The sequence below is a fragment of the Cygnus atratus genome, chromosome 3 (genome assembly GCF_013377495.2).
Source record: "Cygnus atratus isolate AKBS03 ecotype Queensland, Australia chromosome 3, CAtr_DNAZoo_HiC_assembly, whole genome shotgun sequence".
NCBI lineage: Eukaryota > Metazoa > Chordata > Aves > Anseriformes > Anatidae > Cygnus > Cygnus atratus.
The window spans coordinates 47,587,208-47,602,452 of NC_066364.1; the positions used below are offsets into that span (position 1 = coordinate 47,587,208).

The window sequence follows — 15,245 nt, forward strand, 5'->3', positions numbered from 1 at the left end:
ATGCGCGGCCGGCGCCTCGCTGGCCCCGCCAATGGCGCCGCTGCCGGCTGCCACAAGATGGCGGCGCCCAGGCGGCGGCGGCCGCGGCGCTGAGCTGGAGGAGGGGTGGTCGCTGGGAGCGGGGCCGCTATGCTGCGAGCTTCCCTCCGCCAGGTGAGCGGCCCGGGGAGGTCGTGGTGATGATAATAATCGTAACGATGATGGTGGTTGGGAGGTGTTTTAGCGACCCAGTACGCCGAGCCCGGGTCGGGCAGCGCGCAGCTGAAAAGGGCGAATATCCTTTCAGGTTTCGGCAGCGCTGAAGGAAGGACAGGTCACTCCAACGGAGCTTTGCCAGAGGTGCCTCTCTCTCATCAAAAGCACCAAGCTGCTTAATGCCTACATAACTGTAGCAGAAGAAACCGCCCTGAAGCAGGCTGAAGAATCGGAGAAAAGATACCGAAGAGGTACGTTGGCTTGTTTACAGCTGGTACAACTCTTTAAAAAGCTCTTGTGGGGCAGCTCACCGTGGTAGATAAAGTGATTTTTCCTTCCAACGCAGGTGTTTATGCAGCTTGTTTGGCTGTTAGGGGACAGGGGTTGCAGCTGAGGTTTCTGTGGGTGTTTGTGGGGGGTGTATGCTTGGCACCCAGTAGCATGTTCAGTTCAAAAACCAAAGGTGAGACCTGCTCCAAAGCAGGCAGCTTAGTTCAAAGGCAGGTGTTGCAGGTTAAATATGCTCTGTAGTTATCAGGCAGCACTGCCACTGGTTGCCTTTCCTTTCAGAAGTTTGGTTTAGATTGGTAGCCAGTGATTACTATGAGCAGGCACGTGCAGCGGTCTTCTGTAGGCCTGGTGTAGTCCTTTTGTAGGACTGAGGTAGACAAACATCCACCTAAGCCTGGCAGATTTTAAATTAAAAAAGCAAATGAAAGGAAAGCAGCTTTAATGTCAGTTGTTGGGTAAACAGAACAGCATTAAATCCTGATATCTGCAGCATTTAGAGGGAGAGGTGCCACACTGACCATCCTCATTTTCCTTTGCATTTCCTGGAAGATAGAAAAGGGAACTTTTCACCTGATAGGGTACTTTTTTTTTTTTTTTTTTTCCTGACACTTGTTATCCCCTGACAGCTTAAGAAAATTGCCAGCCAGGAAGTTTAGCTTCCTAGTATTTTTTTCTCCTGTATGGTGGATAATTAATCACTTAGAGAAAACTTTCTCTGCTTCAGGATTTATTTATTTTTTGTTAAATCTACTGTGGGTGTCAGGTAGGCAGAACTTTTGGCTCACTGCCTAGGGATGGAGTAGATTTAGAGGGCACGTAAGGCTGAAATAAGCATTGTGTGGTCACTTTTGAAGAAGTAAACATTTAAACATTCCTTTGAGTTAGCTAACCTATCCAAAAGCAGCTGCCTGCAGGCATAGAAACATTTGCAGAGCTGTGTTCTGCAGGGACGGGTCTGGTCTGGGCAGGCATAATTCTTAATAGTAGTTTTAGATGATGGGTCTTGAAAATGTAATAGAGAACCATCAAATGCTAAGTGGATAGCATTCTTCCAAAAAACACCAGAAGTGACACATAAAATAAATTGTAAGTGATGAGACAACTATGCATGTAGCACAGTGATTTAATCTCTGTTTTCTTTGCATTAATTCCTAATGCAGGTCAGCCACTTGGTGTTTTAGATGGAATTCCTATTGCAGTAAAGGACAACTTTAATACCGCTGGCATTGAGACAACATGTGCATCAAACATGCTAAAAGGTACAGTAGAGCTTTTAAAGTAAAATTGAATCTCATTTCAGAGTTCTAGCTCTTCTCCTTACAGGTTTAATAGAGTCTTCCAGAGATATAAATATTTAAAAAAAAAAAAAAAAGCAGAATTGATTTCAGAAAATGTGTTTATCTGATTTCTTCTGCCAAGGTCATCTAGTATTAGATACATCTTTTTTTCTTGTGTATTATCTCCTTTCATATCATTCCATTGTTATTAACAGTGCAATGTTTATTCTAGGCCATATATTAAAATGGAATTATTCTATAGCTCACACTTTGCTTCATGTTGCTTCTAGATTTACAGAAGAGCAGTCAGTACTTTTTGCTGCTATTGTGTCTAGCAAAATGCAGACAATTTTTTTTGTTCTATTTATAATTGTTGACTTACATAGTGTTTTCATATTGCTGAAGGAACAGTAGATAGTAACATTTTTTTCTCTACATTCCTGACTTATAAATGTGTTCTGTAAGACTTCAATTTTTTTAAATTTCCTAAGCTTGTTGTTTGTTTTAGCACTCCATGAAAATTTTCAAGGTACTCTAATGTTTCCATAGTAAAAAGAAAAGTAGAAAACATTTCTTATATCAGCTTTATTCTGCACAAAGTAAAACTGGCAAGTTTTGAGGAAGATAGGATTAGCTCAAGTAAATCAAAAGTCTATTATCTTTTTTTTTTTTTAAGCAGAAGAAACAAAATTATGACATTGCCATTTAAATAGTGTTATATTACCTGAGATGCTTTTCCTTAAGCATATTCTCAGACCCTTTGTGGCTGATTGTAGTGTCGTGGCTGAGAGTATCAGGAGTGGTGATGTCCTTGTTCCATTTGAGTGTGGGGGTGGAGAAATCCCTGTCACTATTCACAAAAGGAATTGGTTGCTACCCAGGATTTCATGTAAGTGACACAATTCTCCTAGTAGTTTATATAAGGTCAAAGTGCTAAAGGGTACACATTTGTTCACAGGATAGTCAGTATTTCAGCTTGTGGTTAACCATATGCACCTATATCTCATGATAATGGGAATAATTCAAGATAGATTAGCACTCATCTGTAAAGAGCTATTTCTCATTTCTCCTCCTTTTAGACAGCTCCTGCAAATTGCCTGAATGGAGTAATTCAGCTAACCTTGTGGTAACTCATTTGCGTGAAGTCTTAGCTCCGCAATGTAGAAATGTATAATTCAGAATTACTGGATGATAAATTGTGGAAGAATAAAGACACTGGAGACAAAACAGTAGTTGGTTTGTTTTGGCTAAATTTTGAGAATTACTGATATTGTCTCGAAGCAAAATTTGGGCACTGTCTTGACAATTCTTGTACACTAATAATGGCAAGGTTGAAGTGTTCAGAGGAGTAGCTATTTTTAAAAATCAACCATATATCACCAATCACTCCCTTAACTGTTCTGATTGTTTTCAGGTTATATTCCTCCTTACAATGCTACAGTCGTTCAGAAATTACAGGATCAGGGAGCTGTGCTTTTAGGAAAAACAAACCTAGATGAATTTGCAATGGGGTGAGTGACGTTTATTATTTTCAACATGTGGTTTCACATCATCTTTTCTGATCTATCTGTAGTCCTTAAACTCCTCTTTATATCAGGTTAGAAAATGCTGAATGCTTATCTGCAAAAAGTGTTTAGTGTTCCATGAATTTCTCAAATGTTTCACAAACTTTTAGACTGTTGTATAAATGATATAAATGTTGATTTTTATGAACGTAATGTTCAATTGTGGCTGTGTTTGAGAGGGAGGAAGTGGCACAGCCTTAGCAGAAGGCCACAGACAAGTGGACTTCCAGATCCAGTAGTGTGTTGTTAGAATTGGTTACTACACCAGCTATTTGTTGCCTTTTTCTCTTTCTTTACTGGTGGTTTCTGTCCTTAGCTAATTATCGGCATGCCCGTGATGCCAGTTACTGGCTGGACCAGTCATCTGCTGGAGTGGTATTGTATGAGTACTCTCTGATTTGCCGTGTACAGGATAATTTAGAGCAACACTAATTTGCCTGTGCTAAAGCCAAAGAGATATATTTGGGTGAAAATACTTCGCTTGGATCATTCTGGGTAAAGTCAGAGACATGCCTCAGAGGAAGGGCAGGGAAAAAGCACAGGAAGAAAACTCATCATGCAGCATTACAAGTAGTCTAAGCTCATTAAAGCACCGGATTCTGCTAAATATTTTCTCACCCCAGGCCTCTCATCTCTGGGCTGTGTGTTTGCTTGTTCTTTTATGCTAGCACCAACGTGGCTGCGCCATGAAGCTTGATCAGGGAGCTGATCCAGCTTAGAAGTAATGTCTCAATTAGGTTAATTTTCAGCTGTGTAAACTGCCAGCTCTGGTGATTTGGCTAATAACACTGACGCTGTGGAGTCAGGGAACATGAGGTGGCAGTTGTGAGGAAGGTGGAAAGTCCCTCCCTCCTTCTGGTGGCAGCCCACGCTTAGCCCACACCACAGGCTGGCTGAAACCAGATTCTGAGGAGCCAGGCTAGCACTCCCAACCAACGGACTGTGGTCTCAGAAGAAGGCTATAAAGCAATAGTATGTTATTTACAGAAGAGTGCTTGTTTCTGCCATTGTGGAGCTTTTCCCCTCACCTCTAACGGAGTGTTTTCCCACATCGCTGTGGTCATCTTTTGCCTTTTCCAAATGCAGGCCTGGGAAACTAGAAGGCCTGTGTTTTGTAGCAGACCTGCAGATTTACTGTTATGTACTGTAATTCGGTTTTATATTTTAGTGATCACATTCTTTCCAGCAGCATTAACAGAGGTTAGAAAGAAGAACAACTGAGGTTTTCTGGCAGAAAAGGATGAAGATCCCTTTTTACAGTTTATAACATTGTGGAAGTTGACTGCACAAGGATGTACATACACCAGTCTTTTTGTGTTGAGATCAGATTTATTAGGGTGAAGGATGAAGAATTGTATAAAGAAAAGCTTGGTGAATGCAATGTGCCATCTGTCACTTCTGTCTGTGTTTGTCCTGTCTGGCTGTTTCAGATCTGGGAGTACGGATGGGGTATTTGGACCAGTCAGAAATCCGTGGAGTTATTCAAGACAGTACAAGGAAAAATCTGTACCAAAATCTGATTCTGAGCGTGAAGAGTTCAAATGGGTAATAACAGGAGGGAGCTCGGGAGGCAGTGCGGCTGCTGTATCATCTTTCACGTGTTTTGCGTAAGAGGTTTTTTAGATTTGTTTTTAATTAAATGTCTTGAAATATGTTGCAAAGCTTTCTTTTTATAATTTTCTAATAATGTAGCGTATAGATCAGGTTTTCAAAAAGATGTTGATCTTGTTTGAAATGCAAGTGTTATTTGTACTGGCAGGCAGGAATTTATTTCAACATCCCTAGTTTATTCATGGCATAGCACGAAGCCAGCATAATTCCCTGTAGGCAAATTGAGGCTTACTCATTTTAAGTGTTGTTCAGCATACTGATATGACCACTTTGCACTTCATGAAGTAAAATGATAATGACAGTAAAGGAATGACGATTTCATTGTTATTCCCGTGTACTTTCTTAAAAATAACATGGGGCTTGAGACACATCCTGTACCTCACTAAGCGCATTACACAAACACACACTGAAAACTTAATTGAGCAAATGATGAGATCCCTCAACTTGTAACAGTATAGTAGTCTTTCCTCCCCTCCCCACCTTTGTTTTTATAGCAGAGTATGTAATAATACAGATACCTGAGATTTGGCATCTAAAAGCTTTCAAATCTCTGACTTAACAAAAGGAAGCCAACTACAAGGATACTAAGAAACTTGTCAGCTTTTAAGAAAGTGAGTGGAGTTTTAGTTTATTTAAAATAATATATAAACAAACTGTATTTTTTTACAACAATTATCTACATGGAAGAGCAGAACACTTTAACAAATCAGTTGTTTGTGCCGTCTTCCCCATCCTGCTGTTAAAAGAAATCTGTTACTTAAAACTTTACATGTTTCATTTTATGCAGTTTTGAGAGCTACATAGTAGGGTGCATTTTATAAAAGATGATTTCATTTCTGTGAATTTAACTGGAAGGTATTTAAAATGCTCGTTAGTTACTATGTCTTCATTTACCCATGTATATTATATCACAGATATGTATCTATCTTATGAAAAGACTTTTGCTCATGTTGATTACAGCTTTCTTTTTTTATATACAAAACCTGATTTTTTGCCTTTTTTTTCTTTCCATGATACCTCTCTACATCTCACTGCCCTTCACTGGGATGCAGTCTGCTCAAAGTTTTAATGTTGTTTAAACTGAACTTGGGGCAGCCGTTCCTGAGGGCTGCTGGTCCCTGTTGTGAGCCAGAATGGCCTGATCCTGAGGTGGCCTAGCATCTTCCCTTATGTTGCTGGGTATGCAACAAAACTTCCATTTTGCACTGCTCAGCATTTTGTCAGATCAGGGCAATTCTTTGTCCAGCTATTTTATTGCCTAAAACCTATTGTATATCCACTCTATTGATTTCTTTCAAGCAGCAGAAATGCTGCCAGTCTTTCTCTTTTCAGTTTTAGATTTGGATATACAGAAATGCTACAAAAACAAGGACTCTTTTTTTTGTATCAGTATAAAAGCTTTGAAAAAAATCCGCTTCATCAAAGTCAATGGAGTAGGTTCAGCCATTTCAGAAATGGATGCCTGTGGGAAAAGTCTCATACCAACCTTAGTAAAAATTATATCTCCTTCCTGACTTTTATTTTGGCTAAGATTTTGATGATTCGTCAAAGATTTTGATAAATGCAGATTTATTTTTAAAATGGTGTTTGAGTTTAAAGTCCATTAAAAACAAAAGAATAGTTTTGATTTCAGTGTGGCTTTCCAATTTCATTGTGATTTCTGAAATAAAAAATTCAGTTTAGGACAAGGTTTCACCTGTGAAAGAGCAATAAAAGAAGCCAACTTAAGAAAAAAAAAAAAAAAAGGAAAGAAAATGCTGTGTTCTAAAATTGCACTTGAGCTGCTCTAAACTGGGAGTTCTGATGCTGTGTTTTGTAGGCTTGGAAACAGGAAAAGCATCCTAGACCTTGGAAAGCATGTCTTGTTATTAGGGGTAAAAAGGTTACTGTGTCACTGTTTCCTTGTATGCTGGAATGTGCTACTTCATAGTGTGTAGATTACTGAATAAGTGAACGTGAATATCTGGAAATTGTACGCTACATCATGAGATGCATCTTTCAGAGACCACAGAACTGGAAGAGACCAACAGAGAAGCAGGAAGTAGGTATTTAGGGCCTTATTCAGAGTGCCTAAATTTCCCCATATTTACCTCTGTGGAGAGGACTGAGCTTTCCTGATGGCTAATTCAGAGGACCTAAGAAAAATACTGATGAAAAATAGTGGACAAATGGAGCTGACTAAAATATGGTTTGTCTGGTTATGACTTTTAGTCTGGGAAGAGCTCACACATTTTTATATCTATGCATCTTAAAGACATTAATATTATTTTTTTTGGAAATGTTCTGAATCATTTTACTAATGGTAATCTTTTTGAAACCATAGAGCTTTAGGGTCAGACACAGGAGGATCTACCAGAAACCCTGCTGCTCACTGTGGTGTAGTAGGTTTAAAGCCAACATATGGACTGATATCTCGCCATGGTCTCATTCCTCTAGTGAACTCCATGGATGTGCCAGGAATCTTAACCAGATGTGTGGATGACGCTGCAGTTGTATTAGGTATTACTGCTACCTATGTCTTTGTATATTACGTGTCTTTGTTCAAAAGATTGTGTAGTTGGAATACAGTTTGCTTTGAGACAATGTAAGTTTTCCTGTTTTTCATATGTCATGTCATATTTCAGGTTCACTTGCTGGACATGATCCTAAAGACTCTACCACAATTCAGGATGTCTTTCAGCCATTTGAGCTGCCCAGTTTGCCTGATGTCAGCAAGCTCTGTATAGGGATTCCTAAGGTAACATTTAAATCCTGTCAACAATTTTGGACTGGAACAGCAAATAGCACTACTTCTAAAACAAAATCTGTGTGTCTTGACCATCACCTCACAGTGTCTCATGATTTAAAATAGTGAAGATAGTAGGAGAAATTCCAGGAAAAGAGCAGTATGTGCTCTGTTGCCTGTGTAGGTAACTCAGAGTGAGCATGTACTAATGCTTCATCTAAAATGTTTTGTCATTGTTGTGGAAAACACTGTCAGGAAATTCCAGGGGAAATAGGGGACTTCAGTTCTTGCTTCTCTCTCTGGCAGTTTCTTCAGTCACTTATATAGCCTCCCACAAGTTGCTCTTGGTGACTTCTCATACAATGAGGTTAGTCCTGGTTTGTGTAGTGTTTTGAATCCTTGTCTACATGGCACTGTGTTAAAACATAATTTTAAAGGCATTTGAATGGCACAAAGAGCCATGATTCACAGAGCTCTAAGAGGTGTTGAAGGAGAACTTTATCATAGCCATTAATGTTTTTTATCAAACCAAAAGACTTAATATGGTAAAAATATGCCCACTGACCAGTTAATTAATCAGAATCTGTGAAAGGCAAACAGTGTATCTTTAGAAAATTAGTTAGCTGCATACTGTTTTGATTTTGGCAAATCTAAAATAGTGGCATGGATAAATTATTCGTATCTCTTGGACAGCTGTCTTCTGTTGCTACAGATTATCCTAAATAGGTAGATGCATATTTTAACAAGAGTTGTAGCTATTCAGAGATCAGACAGTACTTTGACCCACGTATTGAGAGTTAGAACTAAGCAAATATCTTCAAAAGTAGAGAATTTTTATGTCTTTAACTTGGCTCTTAAAACAGGAGTGTAGCTTATCTAAGTCTTATCCCAACCTCGTGATTGTAGTTCTTCGGTGGGTCGTTTTTTCTTTAACTGAGGCATGCTAATTGCAACTGATGTACTGCAGGCACAACGTAGGAAAATATAATATATTTCCTGCTTACAATGGCCCTCGTATTAGGGTTTAAACCCAAAGCGTTTCTACCCATGAACTGCAGGGCAGTACAGAATGGTCTCTATTAATAGATGAACAAGTAGATAACTGGGCAATCTCCTCCAGAAAAGAACTTCTGCAATTTTAGTGTGGAATGGATTATACAAAAGTCTATAATAAGTATTAAAAAGCGTATAGTGCTGAGTGAATAGTTTAAAAGTATTTTTAGCAAAAATATTTAGCAAAAATATTTTGTGTTGGTTGTCAGTAAAAGTAAACTGGTATATAAAATCGCTCTCCTTAATTCTTGTTTCTCTCTAAGGAGTACAACGCACCAGGGCTTTCTAGTGAAATTGTGTCTGTTTGGTCAAAAGCTGCTGACCTCTTTAAGAATGCAGGTGCTAAAGTAATTGAAGTGAGTTTACCACACACTCGTTACTCAATTGTCTGCTATCATGTGCTGTGCACAGCAGAAGTCGCATCAAATATGGCCAGGTTTGATGGACTGGAATATGGTAAGGCCTTCGAATTTTTTGTTGTTGTTCTCAGACAATAAAAACCTTGCTGAATGGCATTTAAAAGTATAGCTTTGATAGATACGCATTTCATGGTTGAATGTTTGTTTCTTTGGGTTGGAATAGAATAAAAACCCAATGCAAATAAAAGCCGGAGTAAATACATAAATATTTTATTTCATTTGTAAACACATGAGTATTTGGGGTTAAAATCTTTTTAATATCTCCATAATAAAATAGGAAGATGCTTTGATGGTTTTCCAGAACAGTAGCATATCAGACTGCAGCAAACAGTGGCTTATTGTATTATTAAGTGCATCACTATTTTATGTTACTAAATATTAAGGATCACAAATCTTAACTTCTAAATTGCTTTTTCTTTACAGGACATCGTTCTGATGTGAACAAGTCTACAGAAAGTATGTATGCTGCAACGCGACGAGAAGGCTTTAATGATGTTGTAAGAGGAAGAATTCTATCAGGAAACTACTTCCTGTTGAAACAGTAAGTGGAACACATCTTGAAAACCAAATCTATTAAGTTACTTTTTCATGTCTTGATGAGCAATTCATCACCATTTCCTTAACAAATTAATGTCCTCACACTAGTGGCTACTTCTAATGTAATTATTGTTTTACCTATGTAATACCTAGTGAACTGTTAATAGTGACTGAAAATGCTTTCCCTTGGTTATACCAGTGTGACCCTTCTGAATTAAGTACAACAGCTTTGCAATTTTATTCCCCAACAGATTGTGACCTGTTAGTTAAACTAAGGAAAAATCTATCCCATAGTATGACATTGAAGTCATAGTGCAGCCATCCCTGTTGTAGAGTTAAAAGTTCTGTAGGTGTTAATCTCATTAAAGCTGCACAGAAAAACTGCTGATACATTCTACTGAGATCTTCTAGAGTAAGCCAGATGATATGGCAATTAAATTAACTATAGCTTTCTGCATTAGTACACAAGGAAGCAAAGGCACTGGCAGAGGTACTGAACTAATGTTTTTATAGATAATACGTTTTTATCCAGCTCATGTAGAGAATCTGATCACTCTGATTTTTTTCTCAGTTTTCACCCCTCATTTAACAGTCCTAATTTATGAGAGAAAATAGGAGTCATACTTAATTTGTTTAGGTACTAACAGAAAAACTGGTCGTGTAATTGGTCTCAAAACAAATACACCACAGAAAGAACTCTGTCAGCAACAGTATTCATCAAAAGTGACTTCTGGTTGCTCTCAGAGACAGGAATGTTGTCAGTCAGTATGTAATAACCAGCTTCTGTGGAATGCTGATGTTCTTGCCAAGTGTGTTCCTTCTGGTCACAACTGTCCAGATCAACTTTCCTAAGGCTGCTTTAAAATTCACGCAGCTCACTTTTCTTTGTGAAGGAACGTAAGATTGGCTTCCATCAGGATTGAACAAGAGAGTCCTGTTCCTGTTGACAGTAAATTACTTTTGAAGTAATCCAGGGTTCAGAAAGCATTCTTGGTATAAATAGTAAAGCACAAACATCTGTGTCTCCTGCAAATGTTGCATTTTACAGATTATTTTTGTCTTGCTTTTGGAATCTATAAAATAACTAGGTGGTTGTTCATGAAATAATCATTGCTTCTAAACATTGCATCAGAATTAACAGACGATGTGTTTGATTTATTGGTATTTTTTCACTTCTTTCAAACTTCCGAAATAGTATTTCCGATGTTGTTAAGGTATTATTTGAGGCCCTTTTTCTTCCTTTTACTGTTTCCTAAAGTTAACAGCTAGGATGACCTCAGAAATTACTCTAGAAGAATGGCTAATTTCAATACTGTAACTTCTTAACTAGAATCTGCTGACTCTTATTCATTGCAACCATTTTCATTACAGTATTTCAGAAAGTTAAATCTTTAGATTACGCTGAGAAATAAGCTTTTGGTCATTTTCATTTATTCTATCTACACACATGTTGGTATGTATTGACTTTTCTACTTTCTTAGGGTATAGTTTTTAATATCCCTTCCCCCCACACTTTTTTCTTTAAGAGTAGCTGTTGGTGTAGATGGTGATTGCTTTTGAAACCAAACTTATCTGAATTTAAGGATTCCATTGCACTTTTACCAGTTTTGCATGTGAAGTTTAAAGGCCAAGAAAACATAAAAGCTAACTAGTTTGTTTCTGTTTCATGATTGTATAAGGACAGTTTAGAAAGCCATAAACCACATATTTACATGAGGAAAAAAATCAGGAAAAGATAAGGTCTTTATAATGGTCTCTGAAGAAGTATGCTAGAAATACATGCCTGGTTCTCAGTCCATTCAGAGACCTCCGTAGATGATGGGACTCTTTCAAATGCTCTAGCTGGTTTGAATCGTAAATGACTAATGCCTATTTTGAAAGCCTGCTTTATTTCTGTATTATTTCTAGGCTTTGTTGTGCTGTTCTGCTGTGAAATTCAATGTGCGGTTTGGTTTCAGAAAGGCCATGCAAGTATTATCCTGATTCTTAGTTGAGCATTTAAAACTAGAGTTTTGTTTTCCCTTCACCTTTTTTCAATAGAATTTCCATGTCTCTTCCTTCCCTGACAGCTTCATGGCTATGACAGCATAAACACTAAACTTCTTAATTTGATGACTAGCACAGTGGTATATCAAAAACTCAAGTATCGATGTTAGTCTCTTAACCAGGCAGAATAGTGGGCTTGTCTTTTCTATGGTAACTGAGAAAATGTTCAGTGTTTTCAGAATTAAATCACCCTGCTCTCACATCTGGTTTTTGTTTTTGTTTTTTCTCTAGGAACTATGAGAATTACTTTGTCAAGGCACAGAAGGTCAGACGTCTCATTGCCAATGACTTTGTGAAGGTTTTTGGAAGCGGTGTTGATATTTTACTCACTCCTACCACTCTGAGCGATGCAGTCCCGTATATGGAATTCATCAAAGAAGACAACAGAACCCGCAGCACGCAAGATGACATCCTAACACAGGCTGCAAATATGGCTGGTGAGTAGGGACAGGAATTCAACTGTTTTCTCCTGCCTAGTCAGTTTTAATGTCTATTCCCTTCAGCTTTTAACCTCTTCTGTAGAATTAAGATATCTCATCCCTTTCTTGTATTATCTTCCAAGGATAACCAGGTAGGTATAGTTTATTTATAAAGTGCTTTAAAACGTAAGGCTAGATTATAAAATGCTGCCGAGAAGGGGTCACAGATGAGGTGAATTCATTCAGGTACCAGAGACCAAAATCTCGTTTTGTGGAAAGTTGGCTCTCCTTTGAGAGGATACTGACTCTTTCAGTTGATCTAATTCATTTTTGTGACCACCTGACAGTATCCGTAGTTAATTTACTCAAATGATCTTTAGTCTTTTTCTTCTGCGTAACTTTTGTTCTTGTTCTCTCATAATTGCTACAAAAATGACTAACTGGATTTTTTTAATAGTAAATCTTTGTATGCATAACTTCTTTTGTTTCAGGATTGCCAGCCATAAATGTTCCTACAGCTCTTTCAGAGAGAGGCTTGCCAGTTGGGCTCCAGTTCATTGGGCGTTCATTCCAGGAGAAGCAGCTTCTCACTGTAGCCAAGTGGTTTGAAAAACAAGTAAAATTCCCAATGATCCAGCTAGAAGAAGTGAAAGGGGCATGACTATGGTGTCTTTCAGCATCAGAAATCTGCTTCTTTTTCATAACGTGAGGCTTGCTGGTCAGCTAAAGCAAGAAAGCTGTAGGGATGGTCTAAAAATGTACTTCTGCAGTTAACTGTCTTCTGCAGAAATAATAACTCAGTTTGAGAAGACCATATGCAGGATGGAATCATGAGAGCTTGTTTCTGTGTAATTAAGGCAAAGTGAATCATTAAGTACACGTCTGTGTTACTAAAAGCCATTTCTAACTGATATTAAAAACATCAGATTGAAATTATCTTATGTCTGTGGAGCTGCTTTTTTCCATCCCCAGAGGGCATGTAAGGTATCTGGCTCATTAAAGGACTAACCTGAACTTTCGTGTGAAAACTGCATGGTTGCCAAAGGGCTTGGCTTCCCTCTGGAACGTGGGCTTTTGTAATGGAAACAACCAGACAAGCTGTAATGGAACAAAGTTATCAAGGGTCCGTTTACCAACAGAATTGTGAGAATCACATGTAGATGGTTCATTTAAAAATAAAAATAAAAAACAACCCCACCTTTCTTCTAGCAAACTCTTAGCAGGAGAGGAAGTCACCTCCAGGTATAGGGATCTTGCAGATGACTCTGGTTACTTCCATCATAAGAGGGATGAATTCCAGATTTCTTTTGGGGAAACATGTCAAGGATTAGCTGGCTAGCTATTTTCTTCTTCATCACTGTTCTCTGTAATCAGCACTTAATTTCTTACTTAATATTTATTTTCTGGTGTGTAATTCTCCATAAGGGTAATACCAGCTATTCCTTCATGGATGTTTATTCAACACAATAGTAGTCTGAAATAGATTTCCAAACCATAATATTAGTATACTGGTAGATCTACTAAACTAGTAAGTTGTCAATGTTGTAGTTTCCATTTTTCCAAAGTTGGAAAAAGTATGGAGGGTTACATTTGTAGATTTGGTTTTGCATCAGATTTGTTTTCAGTCATAGTTTACAGCTTTCACAGAGTGGAGATTGAGGGGAAAATAACTGTAATATGCTAACATAAAGAATCTTCCTGAATTACCTCTGGCCTTATACCATACTGTCACAGCTAGAAAAAACATTATTCCATTTCTAAAAATCACAAACGATGGTGTATTTTCCAAACCCCAACATCAGCTCTGCCAATACCTTTCCCACACAATTAAGTACTGAATGATTAAAAAATTCCCACGTGATTAATAATTTATATGTATATACTAAACATTATTTAAAAAGGTATGCTTTGTTTTTAGTCTGGTGCTATCTTTCTTCTTGCCATAGAAAAGTCTTCAGGGAAATTGCTTTTCCTCAGTGGGTGATGATAAATGGTAGTCCCAAAAGACTACTTTAACTACTGTCTTATTAAATAATTTAGGTGTGTTTTAATTGTTCTGTCACTGTACATGTCTTATCCTCTAGCAGCCTAAGAGCCAGATCTTTCAGTGAGATTATCCACTATCCAAGTTGGAATCCCTGTTCTTTGATTTGCAGTCAGGCCCTAAACCCAGATCTCCCACCTACTTACTGTTTCCTAAAGCAAGGATCAGTGTCTTTTGCTGAGAGATTGAGATAAAATCCTGATTGCGGAGGGTATTCCTGGAGGGACACAAGGAGCCTTGGAGTGTCGTGGAAAAGAACATGCAAAGAAGAAATTGTGATCTCCCTGAGAAACTAATTCTGGACTGATTTCTGGCCCAGCGGAAAGTGCTTTTTTATACTAGACAATTTTTCTCTTTAAGCTCCTCCTGAAGTTAAATCTGATGGAAAAACTGGATCAAGGCAAAATTCCTCACCCTATGTGCACCAGGCAGCTAGAGGAGGGGCAGGTGAAGGGAAACTCTTCTATACAGAAACTATACAGAGAAGTATGCAGCAGAGTACAAGTCAGGCAGACATCCATCCTACAACCCTGAATAGCGTGGCATGTATAACTTTGTGAGTGGTTGAGACCTATCTCTTTGAATTAGACGTTGTAAAGACTTGGAAACAGAACTCCTGGTTAGATTGGTACATTTCTGGGCCTTTCATTTCAAGGCAGCCTCATCGAGGCTTCTGTCCTCCTCCCACTCCCTGCTGTTTTGTCGTTTGGGGGACCACGTGCCAGATGCTTTTTCTGCACTCCCCTCTTGAATATTGGGATTTCACCAAGCCAAAGGTGAGAGCTTAGGAACCAGCATGGTTGAGGAGCTTCAGGATGTAAGCGTGAGTACCTCAAGTTTTGCATGGTGTCTAAGAGCCTTTTGCTGTCTTTGTGTTAGAAAACCATCTCTAAGTAGCTGTGCCCCTCAGCATTTCCTGAAGTAGCTTAACACCCTGACTTACCTCTAGATGACGCAATGATTGTGAGCAGTATCTCTGAGCAGATCTTCCTGCAGCTGCTACCAGTGCGAAGTCATGGCATCAGAATTATAAACAGTGAAGTTTCTATGATGGGTTATTAAA

The 15,245-nt window shown here is 38.4% G+C and overlaps 1 protein-coding gene across 2 annotated transcripts; it reads left to right on the forward strand.

The window, feature by feature from the left end:
• Positions 1–27: 27 nt before the first annotated feature.
• On the forward strand, positions 28–13,074 carry QRSL1 (glutaminyl-tRNA amidotransferase subunit QRSL1). 2 transcript variants are annotated; one of them, XM_035564827.2, is made up of 11 exons: positions 28–153; positions 287–446; positions 1,647–1,745; positions 3,178–3,274; positions 4,759–4,935; positions 7,263–7,438; positions 7,564–7,676; positions 8,981–9,173; positions 9,560–9,677; positions 11,951–12,156; positions 12,630–13,074. In XM_035564827.2, the coding sequence occupies exons 1-11, from the start codon at positions 130–132 to the stop codon at positions 12,797–12,799; spliced, it is 1,533 nt and encodes a 510-aa protein (XP_035420720.1). In that variant the 5' UTR covers positions 28–129; the 3' UTR covers positions 12,800–13,074. The 2 variants fall into 2 exon arrangements, with proteins under 2 accessions (XP_035420720.1, XP_050565743.1); XM_050709786.1 differs by lacking the exon at positions 28–153 and adding an exon at positions 2,540–2,652 and having other exon boundaries at positions 299–446.
• The last annotated feature ends 2,171 nt before the right edge of the window (positions 13,075–15,245 follow it).

Excerpts from the sequence above, each read along its gene's own strand:
- QRSL1 (XM_035564827.2), top strand. The coding sequence starts at position 130 with ATGCTGCGAGCTTCCCTCCGCCAG. Across the intron at positions 447-1,646 it reads GGAGAAAAGATACCGAAGAG|GTCAGCCACTTGGTGTTTTA; the intron begins GTACGTTGGCTT and ends TTCCTAATGCAG. Across the intron at positions 7,439-7,563 it reads TGACGCTGCAGTTGTATTAG|GTTCACTTGCTGGACATGAT; the intron begins GTATTACTGCTA and ends GTCATATTTCAG.